The sequence below is a fragment of the Staurois parvus genome, unplaced genomic scaffold (genome assembly GCF_062004578.1).
Source record: "Staurois parvus isolate SC_StPar_1 unplaced genomic scaffold, SC_StPar_1.0 ptg001263l, whole genome shotgun sequence".
Classification (NCBI taxonomy): domain Eukaryota; kingdom Metazoa; phylum Chordata; class Amphibia; order Anura; family Ranidae; genus Staurois; species Staurois parvus.
Window position 1 is genome coordinate 2,492,595 of NW_028319059.1, and position 21,759 is coordinate 2,514,353.

Sequence of the window (21,759 nt, forward strand, 5' to 3'; positions counted from 1 at the left end):
ATGTGAATTAGGGACCTTAGATTGTACGCCCCTTGAAGGTTAGGGACTGATGTGAATGTACAGTATATATATAAAGCGCTGCCCAAATTGACGACGCTATATAAGTACCTGAAATAAATAATGTTCAACAAATAAAGAAACCGTTGGCGTGATGTCCCCCACTGGTTTGTGGAATGGTTAGGTCTGTTCTCTTGTAGAATACAAAACATTTCATACTGTGTGTTATGAACATTTTAAGTTTCCCCTACAGTAGGTCACATGACTTGAAAATGAATAGGAATGGATGTCTAGCGAGGGCCTGGGTTACAATCACCTTTGCCTGACTGAATAAGCCCCATTGCCTGACTGAATAAGTCCTATTTTAGACATTGATATTCAGTAATACAAGCATTACCTGTTACATGAAGGTAAAGAATGCCAGTGTCTGAACCAAGGTTGTTGTCCACTTGCACCATGACTCTGAAGATCCCCACATTTTGATAGACGTGTTTGATTCCATCTTCAGTTGCACTGAGGTTGGCATAGGAAGCAGCAATGCCATCTCCAAAGTCAACCTGAATATTGGTCCTCTGAATGTCTCCCTGAGTTGCCAAGAAAAAATAAAAAAAAAATTAACTACAACAAAATTTACACGTTGACGTTATACCAGCCTCACCTTCACCCTGAAAAACCCAACTGTTACTTATCCAACCTCGCTCTCTCACTGGAACCTAGGGAAAAACCCAGAACTTCCAGATAGGACTCTCCTATTTCTCCCACAGTGCAGTAGTGTGTTCTTGTGCAGCCGATCTCATGACACCTGTGCTGTCACCTGCAGCCTTTTCAGGCTCTGACTAGTCCAGTTGGGAGTTTATATGGGTCTTTTTAGGTTTACACAATGGCAGCAGTAACCAATTGGCCTAGAAGGGAAATATGGACCCACGTTCGCTGCAATATATTATTAAAAGCCATCTCATAAGTTGTAATTTAGATTTGCATAACTACTGGGAGTTTAATTTATTTTTTCTTTCTTTATACACTTAATGGAAAAACCTTTTGGGACACCCAATCTGATCACACCTTATATGGAGTTGGCCCCATATGGACCACACATATTCACATGGAGTTGACCCACTTTGTGGCTATAACAGCCTCTTGTGAGAATGCTTTCCCCAAGATTTTGAAGGGTGTTTGGAGGCATTTGTGCCCATTCAGTCAAAAGAGCATTTGTGAGGTCAGGTACTTATGTTGGCTATCCTGTATGGTGTAAGGTGTATTCTCTACTTGTGTCATCGGAAGGTTTCATGTCTTACCCAATGGGGTTACCGCAGCCTCATCAAATATAAGTTAGTATGTTCAGTATTCCCATCTAAACTACAGTACTATTTTTGAAGCGAATAGTCCTATATACTGTATATACTACACCACATGTGTCAAACACAAGGCCGCAGACCAAATCCATCCAACCAGGCCCTTTCATGTGGCCCTTGTACCTTTACTACAGTTGCACCATCCCCCTCATCTCTACCCCCACCTTGTCTCAGCAGTCAACAGCAGAGAGATGGACTGAACTCCTCCCTCAGATCCTGCGCTTATCTGTGTAGCCACGGAGAGGATCGTCTCTGCCCCCTCCCATCTCAGCAGTGAGCTGCAGAGAGGAGGACATAACTCCTCTTACAGATCCTGTACCTCTATGTTCAGCCACAGCACCCCCTTATCTCCACTTCTGGTCTTCAGCAGACTCTGGTAGCTGACTCCAGCCCTTCTCTGGTGCTTCTCCAGACCATGCACATTCTGCTTCCCTGCTCTGTCCTCGGCTTCTTCCTGGCAGCAGAACAAGGTAATGGGGTGTACTGTGAGGACAAGTAGGGATTTGTGGGGGGAGCTCTTAACATCTGATGTAAGAGGGGGTAGGGTGCTCTGGAAATCTAGTCTTACAGATAAAACCAGTCCTTTGAGGGCAACTATAATGCTGATGTGGCCTGTGATGGAATTGGGTTTTGCAGCCCTGTACTACACTATAAGGGCTCTCTTGTCTTTTCTCTTATTTTTCCAGTGGACACCCTAGGTTGTTCCTTGGGTCCCTAAACTGCACCCTCTGTTGACCAGTGAGGACCAGCAACACATGCATACTACTGATGTTGGTTGAGGAGACCTGACTCGCAACTGAGGCCCCAATTCATTTCAAAGATGTTCAGTTGGGTTGAGGTTAGAGATCTATGCAGGAAACTTGAGTTCCTCCATATTCAACAACCATGCTTTTATGAAGTTGGCTATGTGCACATGGGCACAATCATGCTGGAACAGGAAAATATCTCCGCCAGACAGTTACCATGAGGCAGGACACGCAATTGTCTGAAATGACTTTGTATGCATTAGTATTTGCAGTATTCTTCACTGGAAATGCCTGAACTCAAAAACCATAGGCATCAATATGGAGTTGACCATCTTTGTAGTTATAACAGCTCCCTCTAAGAAAGCTTTCCCCAAGATTTTGGATTTGGATTTGTACCAAAAGAGCATATGTGAAGTCAGGTAGGTACTGATGATGAATATAAAGACCAGGTTCACACTTCATTTCAAAGGTATTCAATGGGGTTCAGGGCTGGACTCTTTGCAGAAAACTTATGTTCCTCCATATACCAATTATGTCTTTATGAAGTTGCCATTGTGCACTTGGGCACAGTCATATCAGAACAGAAAACGATGTTCCCAAAACCGTATATCATGAGGCTAGACTTGAACCGTTGCCTAAAATGTCTTTGCATTACCAGGGCCAGTGCTAGACTATTTTGCGCCCTAGACAAGACCAGCAACTTGCACCCCCCCCCCTTCAAAAACCAGCAACATCATAGGCAGGCATCATCAGAGCCAGCTCAGTATGTGGAAGACAAGAAAAAGACAGGGGTAGGCGCCACTAAGTGCAGTATTAAAAGACAAATTTATTAAGCAAGTGGTGTTAAACACTCACAAGAAAGAAATAAAATGCCGCTTATCATCCATAATGGTCACTGTCAGTACTTCCAGGCCTAAGGATCAGGCAGCCATGGATGGAGAGATATAGAGGTGCCAGGATGGCGCCAGACAAACTGGGTCAGCTTGGAATGTACACGAGGAGGACGTGATCTCACAGGGGCAAGGTCCAGTGCCTTGGAGGACAGGCTACGCACTAGGAGCTCTCTGCTCATTCTAGAGGCCAGGCAGCACACTGCTGTGTCACACTACTTATGGGCACAGCAGTGTCTAGGCAGACGACAGACACCAGTGTACCATTTTTTGGAGCAATTCAAGTTAATAAAGTAGAAAACGCAAAGTGAACACAAAACCAGAGGTAAAAAAACCTCTATGTGATACAATTCTCAGCAAGCAGGAGAGTAGGGAAACCAGCAGCCATGGCTGTGCCATAGGCGGCTGCTTAGTTCGCCTTGTGGGAGCATCAGCCCTGAGTATTACCAGTACATTTAACTGGATACACACAGACTCAATCATTATGAGTGGTGACCTCATTTCGAGAATGCATATTAGAGAGAGCGACAATAGTCTTAGTCATACATGTTACACAGTCTTGTGCGAGAAGGTGGAAATAGAAAATACTTGTGTTACTAAACTCAACACTTTGCATTCACCATATCTGGTCTCCCCGGACCCTGCATTCACTATATCTGGTCTCCCCGGACCCTGCATTCACTATATCTGGACTCCCCGGACCCTGCATTCACTATATCTAGTCTCCCCGGACCCTGCATTCACTATATCCGGTCTCCCCAGACCCCGCATTCACTATGTCCGGTCTCCCCGGACCCCACATTCACTATATCCGGTCTCCCCGGACCCCGCATTCACTATATCCGGTCTCCCCGGACCCTTCATTCACTATATCTGGTCTCCCCGGACCCTGCATTCACTACATCTGGTCTCCCCGGACCCTGCATTCACTATATCCGGTCTCCCTGGACCCTGCATTCACTATATCTGGTCTCCCCGGACCCTGTATTCACTATATCCGGTCTTCCTGGACCCTGCATTCACTATATCTGGTCTCACTGGACCCTGCATTCACTATATCCAGCCTCCCAGGACCCTGCATTCACTATATCCGGTCTTCCTGGACCCTGCATTCACTATATCTGGTCTCCTCGGACCCTGCATTCGCTATATCCGGTCTCCCTGGATCCTGCATTCACTATATCTGGTCTCCCAGGACCCTGCATTCGCTATATCTGGTCTCCCCGGACCCTGCATTCACTATATCCGCTCTCCCCGGACCCTGCATTCACTATATCTGGTCTTCCCGGACCCTGCATTCACTATATCCGGTCTCCCTGGACCCTGCATTCACTATATCTGGTCTCCCTGGATCCTACATTCACTATATCTGGTCTCCCAGGACCCTGCATTCACTATATCTGGTCTCCCCAGACCCTGCATTCCCTATATCTGGTCTCCCGGACCCTGCATTCACTATATCTGGCCTCCCCAGACCCTGCATTTGCTATATCTGGTCTCCCACAGTACACAGAACATGGAAATACAATTATTTTAGTAAATATGAACTGCTAAATTCCTTTTCTCATCAGCAGTATATAGCAGTCTTGTGACTTCTATCAGTGTACAGAAGAGCACTGGTTAAAGCTTGTAGAAGGAGTTTTCATTCTCCCCTCATTGTCCTATGAGGCTGCAGGACCCTTTGCCTGGACAGCGCTGATTGGCCCTGTGCTGATCACATGCACTCTCCCAAGAAACACACAAAAAAAACCTCTCTAGCAATAGACATCCAACTGAGCATGTGCAGCTTGGCCCCAAAGCTCTGTTCTATCAGCAGATCGATTGGGGACAGTAGAAGAAGGGCAGGATCAGAGAAGACAGGATCCAACAGCCTTTTTTGGTAGAGCCCTTAGGTTCCACAGTGAGTATAACAAGCATACTTTACTGCATATACAGACTGATTTTACTGTTTTGGGTCTCATAACACTTTAAAGGAAATTTCACCACCAAAGGCTCTCAGAGATATAACGGCCCAAGGAACAATTCAGCACTGGTTTCCAATCAGAAAACAAAATCATATCTGGGTAGAGCTGACTTTTATTAAAGGGAGAGTAAGCCCCCCACAGTAGAACTGCGCACTGGGATGAAAAGGTCCCTAAAAAAAGATCTACGAATGCTCAATCCCCACCAAACTATGGATAGTTAACTTTATGCTGCCTCACGTTTTAGTGTTCCTTTTCTAATAGACAAATATCTGTATCCCTTTGAATTATGAAATTGACTCAGGTCTCATTTTTACGCTACATATATTACACTTTCTATCAGTTTTTTTTATTTTTTTTTTAGGAACTTTCTATTAAACTCATCCATTATCACGCCTGGGTAATGCCGGCTCTTTTCTTTTTAATGCTACGGCAATGCAGTCGGCCTTTTTATATGTTTGCAGCAGAAATAATAAAGGATTTCTGTGCTTGAATGTCAATAGGAAATAATAAGTTACTAGTTTTATTATTGGGTAATTCTCACACTTTGCCAAGAAAGAAAAAAGACAAAAAAGGAAAACGGCACTTTGCTTTCTCTTCCCGATGCTGTGTATTTTAATTGGAGAGTAGAAAGAAAAGAAAATCTTTATTGAACATAAAAAATTATAGATTTGTTCTCTTGTAATGCTGTATTGATCAAACTGGCAACACCTTGCGGCATTTGTTTCTTTAGATCCCTAAAACAGAAATGATATTTAGCGAAACAGAGATTTTGCCTTGACCTTTAGCTCCAGCTGAAAGCCAGGAGAGACAGGGGTCAACTTAGTACAAAAGGGACCTAACTTTTAAAGCTGAACTCCTAGAAAACAGCTAAATACACCAATGAAGTACCTATGACCTTCAACCTGCCAAAAGATGTATAATTTTGTCCATCCAGTCCTGGGAGTTCCACAGCTCCGCCACACAGCACAGCCCTATCTGGCAGGGAAGAAGACCTGATTTTATTCTGCTTCAGTTCAGTAACACATATGGGTCTTGTCCCTCCCCAGCCTGTGATTGGACAATGAAAGGCAGGGCCAGATCTAGCCTATCTAATCTGGGGGTGCAGTAAAAAAGTCAGGGAGTATAATGTGACTCTGTTTGGGTCACTGACAGTCTATCACACAGTGTCATGACCTGGGCAACATTAATATGTATTAGGTGTCATGTGTCCCACTTGACATTAGGGTCTCCATCAGAGTCCCCCCTCATGTCAAGTTTTCCACCAAAGTCCCCCTTCCATTAGGGTCTCCATCAGAGTTCTAACTTCCATCAGAGTGCCCCCCTAGGAGTATAAGATGAAGAGCCAGCAACTCATTCTTCCGATAAAAGTACTTTATTCATAAAGGGTACAGTGTGCAAGTGACATCATCAGGGTACCCCCCTTGCATTAACTGTCCCCATCAGAGTACCCCCTTACATTAACTGTCCCCATAAGAATACCCCCTTACATTAACTGTCGCCATCAGAGTGCCCCCCTACATTAAACTGCCCCCATCAGAGTGCCCCCTTACATTAACTGTCCCCATCAGAGTACCCCCTTACATTAACTGTCCCCATCAGAGTACCCCCTTACATTAACTGCCCCCATCAGAGTACCCCCTTACATTAACTGCCCCCATCAGAGTACCCCCTTACATTAACTGTCCCCATCAGAGTGCCCCCCTTACATTAACTGTCCCCATCAGAGTGCCCCCCTTACATGAACTGTCCCCATCAGAGTGCCCCCCCTACATTAACTGCCCCCATCAGAGTGCCCCCATACATTAACTGTCCCCATCAGAGTACCCCCTTACATAAACTGTCCCCATCAGAGTGCCCCCCCTACATTAACTGTCCTCATCAGAGTGCCCCCCTACATTAACTGCCCCCATCAGAGTACCCCCTTACATTAACTGTCCCCATCAGAGTACCCCCTTATATTAACTGCCCCCATCAGAGTACCCCCTTACATTAACTGTCCCCATCAGAGTACCCCCTTATATTAACTGTCCCCATCAGAGTGCCCCCCTAAATTAAACTGCCCCCATCAGAGTGCCCCCTTACATTAACTGTCCCCATCAGAGTACCCCCTTACATTAACTGTCCCCATCAGAGTGCCCCCTTACATTAACTGTCCCCATCAGAGTGCCCCCTTACATTAACTGTCCCCATCAGAGTACCCCCTTACATTAACTGTCCCCATCAGAGTACCCCCTTACATTAACTGCCCCCATCAGAGTACCCCCTTACATTAACTGTCCCCATCAGAGTGCCCCCCTTACATGAACTGCCCCCATCAGAGTGCCCCCCTACATTAACTGCCCCCATCAGAGTGCCCCCATACATTAACTGTCCCCATCAGAGTACCCCCTTACATAAACTGTCCCCATCAGAGTGCCCCCCCTACATTAACTGTCCTCATCAGAGTGCCCCCCCTACATTAACTGCCCCCATCAGAGTACCCCCTACATTAACTGTCCCCATCAGAGTACCCCCTTATATTAACTGTCCCCATCAGAGTACCCCCTTACATTAACTGCCCCCATCAGAGTACCCCCTTACATTAACTGTCCCCATCAGAGTACCCCCTTACATTAACTGTCCCCATCAGAGTACCCCCTTACATTAACTGCCCCCATCAGAGTACCCCCTTACATTAACTGTCCCCATCAGAGTACCCCCTTATATTAACTGTCCCCATCAGAGTACCCCCTTACATTAACTGTCCCCATCAGAGTGCCCCCCCTACATTAACTGTCCCCATCAGAGTACCCCCTTACATTAACTGCCCCCATCAGAGTATCCCCTTACATTAACTGCCCCCATCAGAGTGCCCCCCTACATTAACTGTCCCCATCAGAGTGCCCCCTTACATTAACTGCCCCCATCAGAGTGCCCCCCTACATTAACTGTCCCCATCAGAGTGCCCCCCCTACATTAACTGTTCCCATCAGAGTACCCCCTTACATCAGGAATCCCCATCACAGTGCCCCTCAATGGGTCATCCCAATCAGAATGCCTCTTTATACTCTGAGACCTGGGGAGAGCCCACCCAGCACCCCCCTGGATCCGGTCCAAAGGAGAAGTATTAGATTAAATAGGTCCCCTCTCTGTCACTCTGCTCTCTAATCCTATCAGCATGTTTCTTGCATGGCAATACACTTGATTGACTCCTTGTGTTGCTTCCACCTCAACCAGTTTGAGCTCTACTGTACATAGACTGCAAATAAAATCCATGTCTACTTTGCTTGCATTTAAACAAATATAACTTGAGTTATTAATAAGTGTATATGATTATTTTATATACCTGGCATCAATTGGAATATTTAATAATCTAAAGCTCAACCCTGGCATTTTTAGAACACTGACACCTTACCATCCATGGGTTGCTTGTTTTATTAATTATTAACTTGTATTCTCTCCCTGTCCGAACCAGGTGCCACCTCCCCCATCTGAGCTTGGTGATGCCAATTGAAACTCAAATTACTGTCATGTAATAAAGGAATGGCAGATCTGCACTGACAGGGAGAGAATACAAGAGGATAACAACACACTGATCCCAGTATTGTGCCCTCCTGAATTCCCCTGTACTGTGCCCTCCTGATACCAGTATTGTGCCCTCCTGATCCCAGTATTGTACCCAACTGACTCCCCCTGTACTGTGCCCTCCTGATCCCAGTATTGTACCCTCCTGATCCCAGTATTGTACCCTCCTGATCCCAGTATTGTACCCAGCTGACTCCCCCTGTACTGTGCCCTCCTGATCCCAGTATTGTGCCCTCCTGAATTCCCCTGTACTGTGCCCTCCTGATCCCAGTATTGTGCCCTCCTGATCCCAGTATTGTACCCTCCTGATCCCAGTATTGTACCCTCCTGATCCCAGTATTGTACCCAACTGATCCCAGTATTGTACCCAACTGACTCCCCCTGTACTGTGCCCTCCTGACCCCAGTATTGTGCCCTCTTGATCCCAGTATTGTGCCCTCTTGATCCCAGTATTGTGCCCTCCTGACTCCCCCTGCATTGTGCCCTCCTGATCCCCGTATTGTGCCCTCCTGATCCCAGTATTGTGCCCTCCTGACTCCCCCTGCATTGTGCCCTCCTGATCCCCGTATTGTGCCCTCCTGATCCCAGTATTGTGCCCTCCTGATCCCAGTATTGGACCCTCCTGACTCCCCCTGTACTGTGCCCTCCTTATCCCAGTACTGTGCCCTCCTGACTCCCCCTGTACTGTGCCCTCCTTATCCCAGTACTGTGCCCTCCTTACTCCCCCTGTACTGTGCCTTGCTGCCCCCATCCCCCACCAATACCATGCCCTTTGTGTTGATTAGTCTTTGATTTATGGCATTTTTTCTTATTGTTTAAAATCAATTTTATTGACGGTACTAAATAATATATGTTTAATTGCATGAACTATTTATACTTTAATTCTTCAGAGTAGGTGCGTAAATTGGGGCAGGCTGGAAGGGGCCCCAGTGCATTACTTTGCCCAGGGGCCCATGATGCTATTAAGATGGCCCTGCCCCAAATCTCTCCTATGCCCTTCAAAGCATCAGAGCAAACAAAGTTTGATGTGATCTGATAGGCAGCACAGCAGGTAAATGGTTAGCACTTCTGCTAGGAAGTACTAGGGTCATTGGTTCAAATCCCAACAATGGCACCACCTGCCTGGAGTTTGCATGTTCTCCCTGTGCCTGCGTGTCCTCCAGGTACTCTGGTTTCCTCCTACACTCCAAAGACATGCTGGTATGTTGATTGAAACCTGTCTAAATTGTCCCTAGTATGTGTATGTATGAATGTGAGTTAGGTACCTTAGATTGTACACCCCTTGAGGGTTAGGGACTGATGTGAATGTACAATATATATGTAAAGTGCTGTGTAAATTGATGGCACTATATAAGCACTTGTAATAAATAAATGTTTTCACAAGCCAGTAGTGGTTTGTAAACAAACACCCAAGTGACAAAATACTCATCACTTCCGGTTTCTTAGACCATAATAATGATCAGGGACATTCTGGTCCTTCATCATCTTTATGGTAAGCTGGCACAACCACCAGCTTCAGTCTTGGGCTTTCCATTGGAACAGGAGAGCCCAGGAAGGCACAGGAGAGCAGTGGGAGGGGATTATCCCTCCTAACGCTTGTAAAAGCAATCCAATGGCTATATAGCTGCTAGAATTGCTTTTTTAACAAAGAGCATTGCTGGCTGAAAAAAACAAATACCAGGTTGATGCCTGCAGTTGCAGGCATTATCTCGGTTTAACCACTCAAACCTCGCTGAAGTGGCTAAAGAGCAAAAAGTGATTTCTGAAGTGTATCAGTCTGCTTTACAAAGTGTCATCAAAACACTGATGTCAAGAAAACAGGGTTCCTCAACCATGCCAAAACAAAATATTGGTGCAGCATTTCAGGGCCACAATGACCTGTTCGTCAAGGCAACATTGACCAAATAAAGGGGTCCTTTGCATTCCAAAACACTGCATCAATATTATGCTTTGGTGACAATAAAAATGTTTTCTTGACGTCAATATTCTGGAGACATTTTCCAACTTTTGTCTACCAGATGACAACACCACTTCTTTGGTCATTTCAGTATCCATCAATGAAGGTCCAGAGGCTTTAAAGCAGAGCTCCACCCAAAAGGGGAAGTTCCGCTTTAAGGACTGCTCCCCCACTCCCCATTAAGGATTGGCACCTTTGGGGAGCGGGTACCCGAATTTGACAGGTACCTGCTCCAACTTCCGGTCCAATCGCCTAGGCGATCAGAAGCAGAAGGTGTCCTACCTCCCTCCCTGTAGTCTTTTGGGACACGTGACAAGTCCCAGAAGACTACAGGACCATTCATGAAGCTCAGCGCTACTCACACATGCTCAGTGGGTACCCGGCTGTGAAGCCGCAATCTGTCACAGCCGGGTGCCCACACTGAAGATGCCGGCCTCCTGGTATACAGGACAGCTGGTGAAATGGGCTGCGGGGGCACACCGCGGGACCGAGGGACAGGTAAGTGGCTGTTTTTTAAAAGTCAGCAGCTACAGTTTTTGTAGATTCTGACTTTTATTTTTTGATAGGTTGAGTGGAACTCCACTTTAAGAAATTATAGAACTTAAAGTGGTTGAAAAGGCTCAAGGTTTTTTACTTTTATGCATTCTATGCATGAAGGTAAAAACCCTTCTGTGCAGCAGCTCCCCCAGCCCCCTCAATACTTACCTGAGCCTCATCGAGATCCAGCGATGTGAATGACAGCCTCAGCTGTTCTGGGTCTCTGCGTCCTCATTGGCTGAGACAGCAAATGGGAGCCATTGACTCCCGCTGTTGTCAATCACAGCCAGTCAGCCAATGAGGAGAGAGAGGTGGCAGGGCAAAGCTGAGGCTCAGTGTGTGAATGGACACACGGAGCAGCAGGTGCCTCCATAGCAAGCAGCTTGCTGTGGGGGCACCCGATAGACCGGAGGAGCCAGGAGAGCCTGCGGGAGACCAGTGTAGAGGAGAAACCAGGCTGCTGTGTGCAAAACCACTGCATTCAGCAGAAGTATAACATGTTTGTTTTTTTTACAAAAAAAAACAACTAACCTTTAGAATCACTTTAATTCAGTTTGCTCTACAACAAGGTGATCTGTCTTTGTAGGTCTTATTCTCTGTCGATCTTATATTGATCGCTCACACAGATACTACTAGCCAGTAACTCTCCTAATCCAGCAATTAGCTTCCCTACATAGATTTATACAGAAGAGTTCTATTTTAAATCCATTTAAAGATATTTTTTTTTTTTTTTTATTTATAAAATCAACAAATCACTTTTGGACTCTTGTATCCTTTTTTCTGGTAACCTGCTGTGAAGGTGACAGTCTCAGTTTGTAAAATATATATCACCCACTGCAAAAATGACCGACCCTTGATGATTGTAGTTGCATACCTTTGTCATGGAGCTTATATTGGTAAGTAATGTTTATTGAATACAATGTAGACAACTCGTTTCAGGGGAAGGGCCTCCCCTTCTACAGGGCTAGCAATAGGAAGACATAAAATAAAATAAAATATGAATTACTAATGAGTTGGTTCACGATCTGTATTATTTTTGTTAAAATATTGATTTTTACTCATTTTTACCAGATGATATATATTGTGGATTAACCAACTGCTATTTTGTATTTTTTATTGTCTTCCAATTGGTAGCCCTGCTTTTCCGCTGAAACGCTATCTGGCAATGTGCACCAGACACTCCTACCTTTATACTCAAAAAAATGATTGCTCTTTTGAACAGTTCCTTCAACACATATGGAGAGGCAGCAGCCTAGGAACACAACTAGGTCATTATTTAGCTGGCCTTCACTGGAGACTGACCTCCTCAAACAAGAAATAACTATTTGGATTTACTTAAATGACTGTTTGGATTTACCTAAATGCTTGATATAGGTCCAGCTCTATCACACCTAGAAGAACACTGCCACCTTTTTCCTCAAAAAAAGACCTACTCAGAAAATAAGACCTAGTATTATTTTGGGGAATTACTAAAGTATAAGACATACCCTGATAATAAGACCTAGTTGTGATCAGGGTTTTTTTTTTCACCTGGAACGTGGTGGAATGCCATTCGGCACTGGCCCTGTGCACACCAATATCAACTGTCTGTTATAAACACAGAAGCACAGCTTTTGTGTTTGCAAGTGACAGTCCCTCTTATAAGTGACAGTGCCATCCACTCCCACTGAACCTCCCTACCTCTGTACTTACTGTGGGACAGGGAAGGAACCAGGGGTGGACTGACAACTCATGGGGCCCCCGGGCAATAGGGGATCATGGGGCCCCTGTGTCCTTGCCCAAACTCAAAAAAGCCTATGAAAAAGGTACCAGGGGCATCTCATGGGGCTCCCTACTGACTCTGGGCCCTCGGGCAGTGCCCGAGTTTCCAAATGGTCAGTCCACCCCTGGAAGGAACAGATTTCTGCAGGCGCAGTGTGCAGTGTGTTTAGGGGCAGGGTGGGGTATCTTGTCTTGCAGCCTAATGCATGGAAGCCGATGCCCCAGGGTTGATCGCCGACCAGTAGGGAAGAGGCGGAGCGGTGAGTAAGTGCACTTGGTGCACTGTGTGGGAAGATAGGATCTGAAACAGGAGTTACTATAGAGAGGGGCCGGCTGCTGACAGCTGTGTTTTGCAAAGCTAGCTAGATATATGAGGGCAGTGGGGGGTGTGCAAAGGTGAGCTGCAGTCAGGTGTTGCAGAGGTAAATTAACAGGTGAGTTACAGATAGGGTGCACAGGTGAGCTTTGGCTGAGGGGGGGTGCAGAGGTGAGCTGAGTTGCAACCTACCTCTGTAGCCGCTGACCACAGCTCAGCTCTGCACTCCCTGACCACAGTTTGCCTCCGCACCCCTTAGCCACAGCTCACCTCTGCATCCCCTGTCTGGAACTCACTCCTGCACCGTCTGTGGGTCATCTCTGCACCCTATCCATGGTTCACCCCTACACCCTGTCTGTGGCTCACCCTTTCACCCTGTCTGTGGCTCACCCTTTCACCCTGTCTGTGGCTCACCCTTTCACCCAGTCTGTGACTCACCCCTACACCCTGTCTGTGGCTCATCTCTACACCCTATCCGTGGTTCACCCCTACACCCTGTCTGTGGCTCACCCTTTCACCCTGTCTGTGGCTCACCCCTTCACCCTGTCTGTGGGTCACCCTTACACCCTGTCTGTGGCTCATCTCTACACCCTATCTGTGGTTCACCCCTACAACCTGTCTGTGGCTCACCCTTTCACCCTGTCTGTGGCTCACCCCTACACCCTGTCTGTGGCTCACCCTTTCACCCTGTCTGTGGCTCACCCCTTCACCCTGTCTGTGGCTCACCCCTTCACCCTGTCTGTGGCTCACCCCTTAACCCTGTCTGTGGCTCATCTCTACACCCTATCCGTGGTTCACCCCTACAACCTGTCTGTGGCTCACCCTTTCATCCTGTCTGTGGCTCACCCCTACACCCTGTCTGTGGCTCACCCTTTCACCCTGTCTGTGGCTCACCCCTTCACCCTGTCTGTGGCTCACCCCTTCACCCTGTCTGTGGCTCACCCCTTCACCCTGTCTGTGGCTCATCTCTACACCCTATCCGTGGTTCACCCCTACACCCTGTATGTGGCTCACCCTTTCACCCTGTCTGTGGCTCACCCCTTCACCCTGTCTGTGGCTCACCCCTACACCCTGTCTGTGGCTCACCCCTACACCCTGTCTGTGGCTCACCCTTTCACTCAGTCTGCGGCTCACCCCTACACCCTGTCTGTGGGTCACATCTACACCCTGTCTGTGGCTCATCTCTACACCCTATTCCTGGTTCACCCCTACACCCTGTCTGTGGCTCACCCTTTCACCCTGTCTGTGGCTCACCCCTACACCCTGTCTGTGGCTCATCTCTGCACCCTGTCTGTGGCTCACCCCTACACCCTGTCTGTGGCTCATCTCTGCACCCTGTCTGTGGCTCACCCCTTCACCCGGTCTGTGGCTCACCCTTTCACCCGGTCTGTGGCTCACCCTTTCACCCGGTCTGTTGCTTACCCCTACACCCTTACTGTGGCTCATCTCTGCATCCTGTCTGTGGATCACCTCTTCACCCTGTCCATGGCTCACCTCTTCACCCTGTCTGTAGATCACCTCTTCACCCTGTCCGTGGCTCACCTCTTCACCTTGCCTGTGACTCATCTCTGCACCCTGTCCGTGGCTCACCCCTACACCCTATCTGTGGCTCATCTCTGCACCCTACCTGAAACTCACCTGTCAATTCACCTCTGCAACACCTGACTGCAGCTCACAACTGTCATCAGCCAGCACTCTCTATAGTAACCCTCATCCACAACTGCCTGCAGCTCCCCTCTGCACCCCCTGTCCACACCTGGACATAAAAAAAATAATACCTACCCCGAAAATAAGACCTAGTGAGTTTTTCTGAGCCAAAAAAAATATAAGACAATGTCTTATTTTCGGGGAAACACAGTAGGTGAGCCTCTGTTCACCTGAAAGGGCAGCTGCCACCCAACAGCCAATTACATAGAACTAAACAAAGAGAACTACCTGTGCTTAGATGCAAAAAAATTCAGAATATTTTCATAGTGCGGCACTTTCCCAGCTCTGCACGACGCATTCCTCTCTAACAAGTGTCTTCAGGGATTGGAGACCTCCTCTTTTTTTTTTACATATTACACTATAAAAGTCCCCCTCTGTGCGTATCTCTCCTGCTGAGCATCTAGGAAGCATTGCTGAATTGCCACGGCTTGGGGATTTCTGGCTGCAGAACTGCAAGGCGATGTTTGATCTCCTTTTGAGACCATCCCATGTGGTAGGGAGCTTGTCTTAACTCTTGGTGGAGCAGCTGTGAGGCATTTTTTCCTACATTTGCACCCAGCTAATACATGTTGACACTGAAGACTGAAGATATTTCTTGATTTTGGGACTTTTTATATTGCACTCTTGGTAGTCCATTTCTCTATAATGACTATATATTTGTTTATTGTGATGTTTATCCACTTGCCCTCCGGAGGATTTACCCCCATTCCTGACCAGACAATCTTTTGCTATACGCCATTGCGTTACTTTAACTGACAATTGCGGTCATGCAATGATGTACATAAATTACATTTATGTCCTTTTTTTTCCACAAATAGAGCTCTCTTTCGGTCGTATTTGATCACCTGTGCATTTTTTTTGCGCTATGAACAAAAAAAGACTGACAATTTTGAAAAAAAAACCCAATATTTTTGACTTTTTGCTATAAAACATATCCAATAAAAAAATCCCAATAAGTGCATATTCATTGGTTTACGTGAAAGTTATAGCGTCTACAAATGGCGGTATATACTGGAATTTTTTTTTTTATATATACTAGTAATGGCGGCAATCAGCGAATGCGGTGGGCATTCTGACACTGAGTGGGAACTAACGGCCACTGACACTAATAAAAAGCACTGACACTGTACTAATGACACTGGGCAGGAAGGGGTTAACATCTGGGTGATCAAAGGGTTAACTGTGTGCTGTTTCACATTGTGTGCTGTGTTGTGTTTTACTAGGGAGACATGCTGCTTTGTATCTCTCTGTGCAGAGAGATACAAAGCAGCATGTCCATGCTGATGGAGAGAGATCTGTGTTGTTTACACACAGATCTCTCCCCTCTCAGCCCTGCCTATGATCACCAAGTTCCAGCCAGAAATTGCCGGCTGTATTCCCTGTGATTGACATCCCAATCAGCCAATAGTGCCCCATACCCATAAATGCAAATCACACACACATATATATATATATATATATATATATATATGTGTGTGTGTGTGATTTTACGCAGCCCTGCCACACTTTAGCAGTACTTCTGCTATAGGTCAGAGGCCAAGTGGTTGGTTCACAAAGATTGTTTATTATTTATCACTTGTTTTGTTATTTAAAGGAGCAGCACACTTTATTTTGGTTTATATAATTACATAAAACTAAAATGTATCACTTTACAAGGATATTTTAGAATGCTCTCGGTAACTCTACAATATTTTTTGGTTTCAGTTCTTACTACTCCCTTTATTAACCTCTCTGCCATTTATTATATTTCTGTTGCTTTGATCCAATTTCCGCACCTTGACATTTCTAAATGTGGCACATTATGTTCTGTTTCCACAAATGGGAATCTATTTTCATCTTCACATTAATCTCCCTTTGTTCTCCGTGCAACCAGTTGTCTTTAGCTGTGATTTCCATGTACTGTAATTGGACATTGATTGGGGAATCTTGTTAAATTGTAACAGCTGCGAGAACATCCTGTTTTCAATTAAAGGAAACCTTTGCTGAAGGCTTTCATTGCTGACTTCTCATTCTGCAAATGCAGGCTGCCTGGCTGTCATGTTGACCCCCTTGCTTCATTTCCATTAGTCCCCAGCCTAGAACAAGAATGCAGATACGGACGTCTGACTTTAACCCTTCTCTGGCTCTGGCTGTAGGTTATAAAGATCCCCCTTTGAGAACCAGCAGCTGACACTTTATGCGGCTGTTGGCTTTCATTCCAGACTGTCATTGACATCCGGGATGACCACTGATGATCGGGAAACAGTCAGAATGGTTTCTGATCATGTGAACATTATGTTGGCTATGAAATAATGATCAAATACAGGCTGTGGCTTCATTAGGAAAATAAGCCTTCAGCCTGCAGATGAACACTGCTACCTTAAGGCTTCAGTAGGATCTGCAGTGCAATTTATTTAATAGTGTAATTGATAGATATAATTACATTGCTAAAAAAATCTAAAATACATTTTAAAAAAATAATCCTATAATAAAAAAACAGAGCAGGGTTTTTAATATAACAGCCTTTCAAAAATAAAATACTTTTGAAAAATATATGTTAGTGAGTATGAAAATCATGCTCGGAGCTATCGTGAAGTTAACTGAAACTAGCTAAAGCTGCTAAATTTGGCCTGGGCAGTAGTTACCTCTGGTTACAAAATGGATAATTTGACTTTCCTATTTATCTGTTCCCAGTTAGTGATTTTTCAAAGAGAAGTATGGGATTTTTTTTTTAAATTATGCTTACCTAGGTGCATGCAGCATAGATTTGATGCAAGTTCTAATGGTGAGAACTGGTAATCAAACACCACTGATCACTCAGTTCTCCCATGCTGCTCTGAGCAGTGCTCTGAGTCAGTCACCGGCTGTCTGCTCTGCCCCTGCAGTGCTCACTGGAGTGCTGGGCTGTGGAGCGGGTGGGAGCAATTGGCTCAGGCTCTCAGCAGATTGCTATGAGGCTGAGCCAGGTGCTGGTCCTTCCCCAGCCTGGACCAGTTGAGTGACGTCAGCCGACAGCAGACTTTATCCCACTGTCGGCTGAAAATGGGTCACAGGAGTGCAGAATGAACTTCACTCCTGTGATCCACAGGAGAAGTACAGCCAAACAAGTTTTAAAGAACTGAAGAGGTTAGGATAACCAAGCAGGTGGTATTTTCAGGAGATAGGCAGTAGCAACCACATGCTTTTCTATGGAGTAGTTCACTATGTAGTAGTATTACCTGTAGCAGCCACTTTAATTGTGAATGTACGGTGTGCTTTGCCTATTTTGAGACCTTAGTAATTGTAGTCAGATTCTTTTTCATGGCTTTTATTTATGTTTTGTTCTTATAAGCAACAAAGATATGTGCATTCCATAATGTCCATGCCAAAGCAATAAATAAATCTAGAAATGGAACATTTTTTCAAGCTTTGCCCAGATCACTGAGATCTACGAGATCTACGATGGGCTCTTGTTGACCCTGCTGTTTGGATTGATTCCAGGCCTGGGTTCCTGTGTCAAGAAAACATTAATCTACATATCCCATTTGACAGCTATGGGAGCACACAGGTGCACACCCTTTCTGTCAGGCCATGTTTTTTTTGACAGCTGTGGTCCGAACCAGGGGCGGACTGACAACTCATGGGGCCCCTGGGAAATAGGGGATCATGGGGCCCCCGTGTCCTCGTCCACACCCAAAAAAGCCTATGAAATAACCAATGAAAGGTACCAGGGGCATCTCATGGGGCCCCCTACTGACCCTGGGCCCTCGGGCAGTGCCCGAGTGCTCAAATGGTCAGTCCGCCCCTGGTCTGAACTAATGAATAGGAACTAGTCAGTGTGCTTCTTAATCATGTGATCATCATGACAGCTAATCATGGTGACCTCACGACAAGCCAATGGCCATTGTTATTTTTTAGTGGGTCACAGAGGGGGGAAACTTTACAACTTAGGTGACAAGTAAGTACTAATTCTCTTCTTTACAGGCTTGTCTTTTTAGGGTGGTTTTTGATATTTTTTAAATGTGTTCTTGTACCAAAGTATACCTTGAATGAAAAAAGCTGTCTCAGTGGCTTTGTTTTCAAATTTTTATTTCTTCCTGCAAATTTTACCTAATTTAGAAGAAATCTATGCACATTAATGTAATTTTGACAATCCTGGTGTAGCACCCTGCCAAAAGTTAGGCTAATGCAGGCCATAGATAGGTCAAAAATCGGCTGATTTTCGGATCGTTAGTGGGCTAATTTTTCTGCCGTTTTTCGGTATTTTGGCAGATTTTTTTTATCAGTAAAGTTGGAAAAAATTGGGCCGATTTTGCCGATCGGCCGATTTTCGCGGCAATGATGGGCAAATCAGCCGATCTTTTTACTGATAAAAAAATCTGCGCATGAGCAGTGACCTGCAAGAAGAAGACAAAAAGAAGTGGAAAAAAGAAGAGGATGAAGAAGAAGAAGAGTATGAAGAAGAAGAAGAAGAGGATGAAGGAAGAGGAAGAAGAAGAGGAAGAAGGAGAGGATGAAGAAGAAGAGGATGAAGAAGAGGATGAAGAAGAGGAAGAAGAAGATGAAGAAGAAGAGGATGAAGAAGAAGAGGATGAAGAAGAAGATGAAGAAGAAGAGGATGAAGAAGAAGAAGAAGAAGAGGATGAAGAAGAAGAAGAAGTAGAAGAAGCAGAAGAAGAAAAGGATGAAGAAGAAGAGGAAGATGAAGAAGAGGAAGATGAAGAAGAGGATGAAGAAGATGAAGAAGAAGAAGAAGAGGATGAAGAGGAAGAAGAAGAAGAAGAAGAGGAAGAAGAAGAAGAAGAAGAAGAAGAAGAAGAAGAGGAAGAAGAAGAAGAAGAAGAGGATGAAGAAGAGGAATTCCAGTCCGGCAAAAAGTGTCCCTGCAGAGAGCTCCGCTATTTCTTTGACAGTTCTTTGACATTTATAGTGGTTGCAACAATGTATCTATTTGTTTCTGAATAAAACCATCTGTATCCTACATGGATACAAATAGATACATTGTTGCAACGGCTATAAATGTCAAAGAACTGTCAAAGAAATAGCGGAGCTCTCTGCAGGGACACTTTTTGCCGGCTGTAGACGGGATGAAAATCGGCCGATTTTTTTTTTTACCGTTGCTGGTAACGTCGGCCGCTTGAACGACCGATTTTTCGTCTTTTTAAAAGAAAAATCGTCCGATTTTCGACCCATCTATGGCCTGCTTAAGTTTAGTTTTTGGCATCAGGGTGCTTAGTGGAGTAGCGATCTGTTTTTCTTGTCTAGTCAAGGTTTTCCAGGCTGGGTGATTGATTGATTCTGCCTGTTTCTGGTGGGAGCTTCCAGAAAATAGAGCAGGGAAGGTCAATCAATCAGCTATAAATAATTAACAAACCTCAGCCAATCTGGGAGGAGGCACCCAGAAGATCGCTGAGGAAGTTGATAAATATTTGGAAGGCCTTTCCAGAATGTTTTTTTCCTCATCAGAGAGGGTTCCAGTTCTCCCTGGAAGGCAGCTAAAGTGTGCACAGAATTGCTGTTTGGGCCTCAGCAGGTGATAGGTTGAGGGCCTGGAGAAGATTGCTAAAGGATTTTTGCTGGATAGCATCATTCTGGAGTCCTTGTCTGGAGAAGGATCTTCTATTTCCCACACTGAAGAGGGTCGCAAGGAGGCTAGGTGGTGGACAGCTCCTAGGGCACTGTAAATCTTGGTTTTGGGACTTTCAGGCCTGCCTGTTGCTAGAGGAAGGTCAGTTCCAGGGGTTACTGTATGGACTGGGTCTGTTCTTTTAGAGACCTAGAGTTACTGGCCGTTTGCTATTACTTCTGACCAAGGGTACTGCTACAGGATTTGTGCTGAGAAGTTCATCCTCCTATTGATCTTTTGATATTGTTTTGAAGTATCCTGCACTCATATCCCCCTTTTGTTCAAGTCCACAAAATCCACAAATAGACATTGTATTGTGGGTGCGCATGGAACTGTGACTGTAGCTCTGTACTATGACCAATGCATATTCTCAGCAGCTCCTCTGGGGTAAGCACTATACCTGTTTATGTTATTTAACAATCTCATGGCCGGGACCTTTAGCTGCGGTTCAAAATGAAAGCTTTTTGAGCTACTAGTGCAGCAATGGGCAAACTACGGCCCGCGGGCCATATACGGCCCGGCGGACCTTTTAATCCGGCCCGCGGAGCTAGGCTCCCGCTAGGCTCCTCTCACAGTCCGCCTTGAAGACCGGTGTAGCATGAAAATCTGTCTCCTATGAGGATCTGTCCCCCTCGACGTATCTGCGCATGTGCCGGAGATCGCCGATCGGCTGCTAATGCCTGAAACTGGCACATGCGCAGATACGTCGAGGGGGACAGATCCTCATAGGAGACAGATTTTCATGCAACACCGGAACGGCGCGGGAACACGGCGAGAGGAACGCGCGGAGCAAAGGTAAGTGAATTGACACAGGGGGGACTTGGGGACTTAATATGGGGGATGAATTACTATGGGGATGAAGTACTATGGGGGATGAATTACTATAGGGGGGATAAATTACTATGGGGGATGAATTACTATATGGGGGATGAATTACTATGTGGGGGATGAATTACTATGGGGGATGAATTACTATATGGGGGATGAATTACTATGGGGGATGAATTACTATAGGGGGGATGAATTACTATATGGGGGATGAATTACTATGGGGGATGAATTACTATATGGGGGATGAATTATTATGGGGGATGAATTACTATATGGGGGATGAATTACTATATGGGGGATTAATTACTATGGGGGATGAATTACTATATGGGGGACGAATTACTATATGGGGGATGAATTACTATGGGGGATGAATTACTATGGGGGATGAATTACTATATGGGGGATGAATTACTATATGGGGGATGAATTACTATGGGGGATGAATTACTATGGGGGATGAATTACTATATGGGGGATTAATTACTATGCTTACTATGGGGGAATATTACTATACTTACTATGGATGACACATACACATCATTCATCTACT

At 45.5% G+C, this 21,759-nt stretch overlaps 1 protein-coding gene across 8 annotated transcripts in view; it reads right to left on the reverse strand.

Annotated features, from left to right (window-relative positions):
• Positions 1-21,759, reverse strand: part of SORCS1 (sortilin related VPS10 domain containing receptor 1) — a 1,076,837-nt gene that overhangs the window by 186,475 nt on the left and 868,603 nt on the right. For all 8 annotated transcript variants that reach the window (XM_089660690.1, XM_089660686.1, XM_089660688.1 and 5 more), the window contains exon 19: positions 395-581. In XM_089660690.1, coding sequence (XP_089516816.1) covers positions 395-581 — 187 coding nt within the window. The remainder of the gene's footprint in view (positions 1-394; positions 582-21,759) is intronic.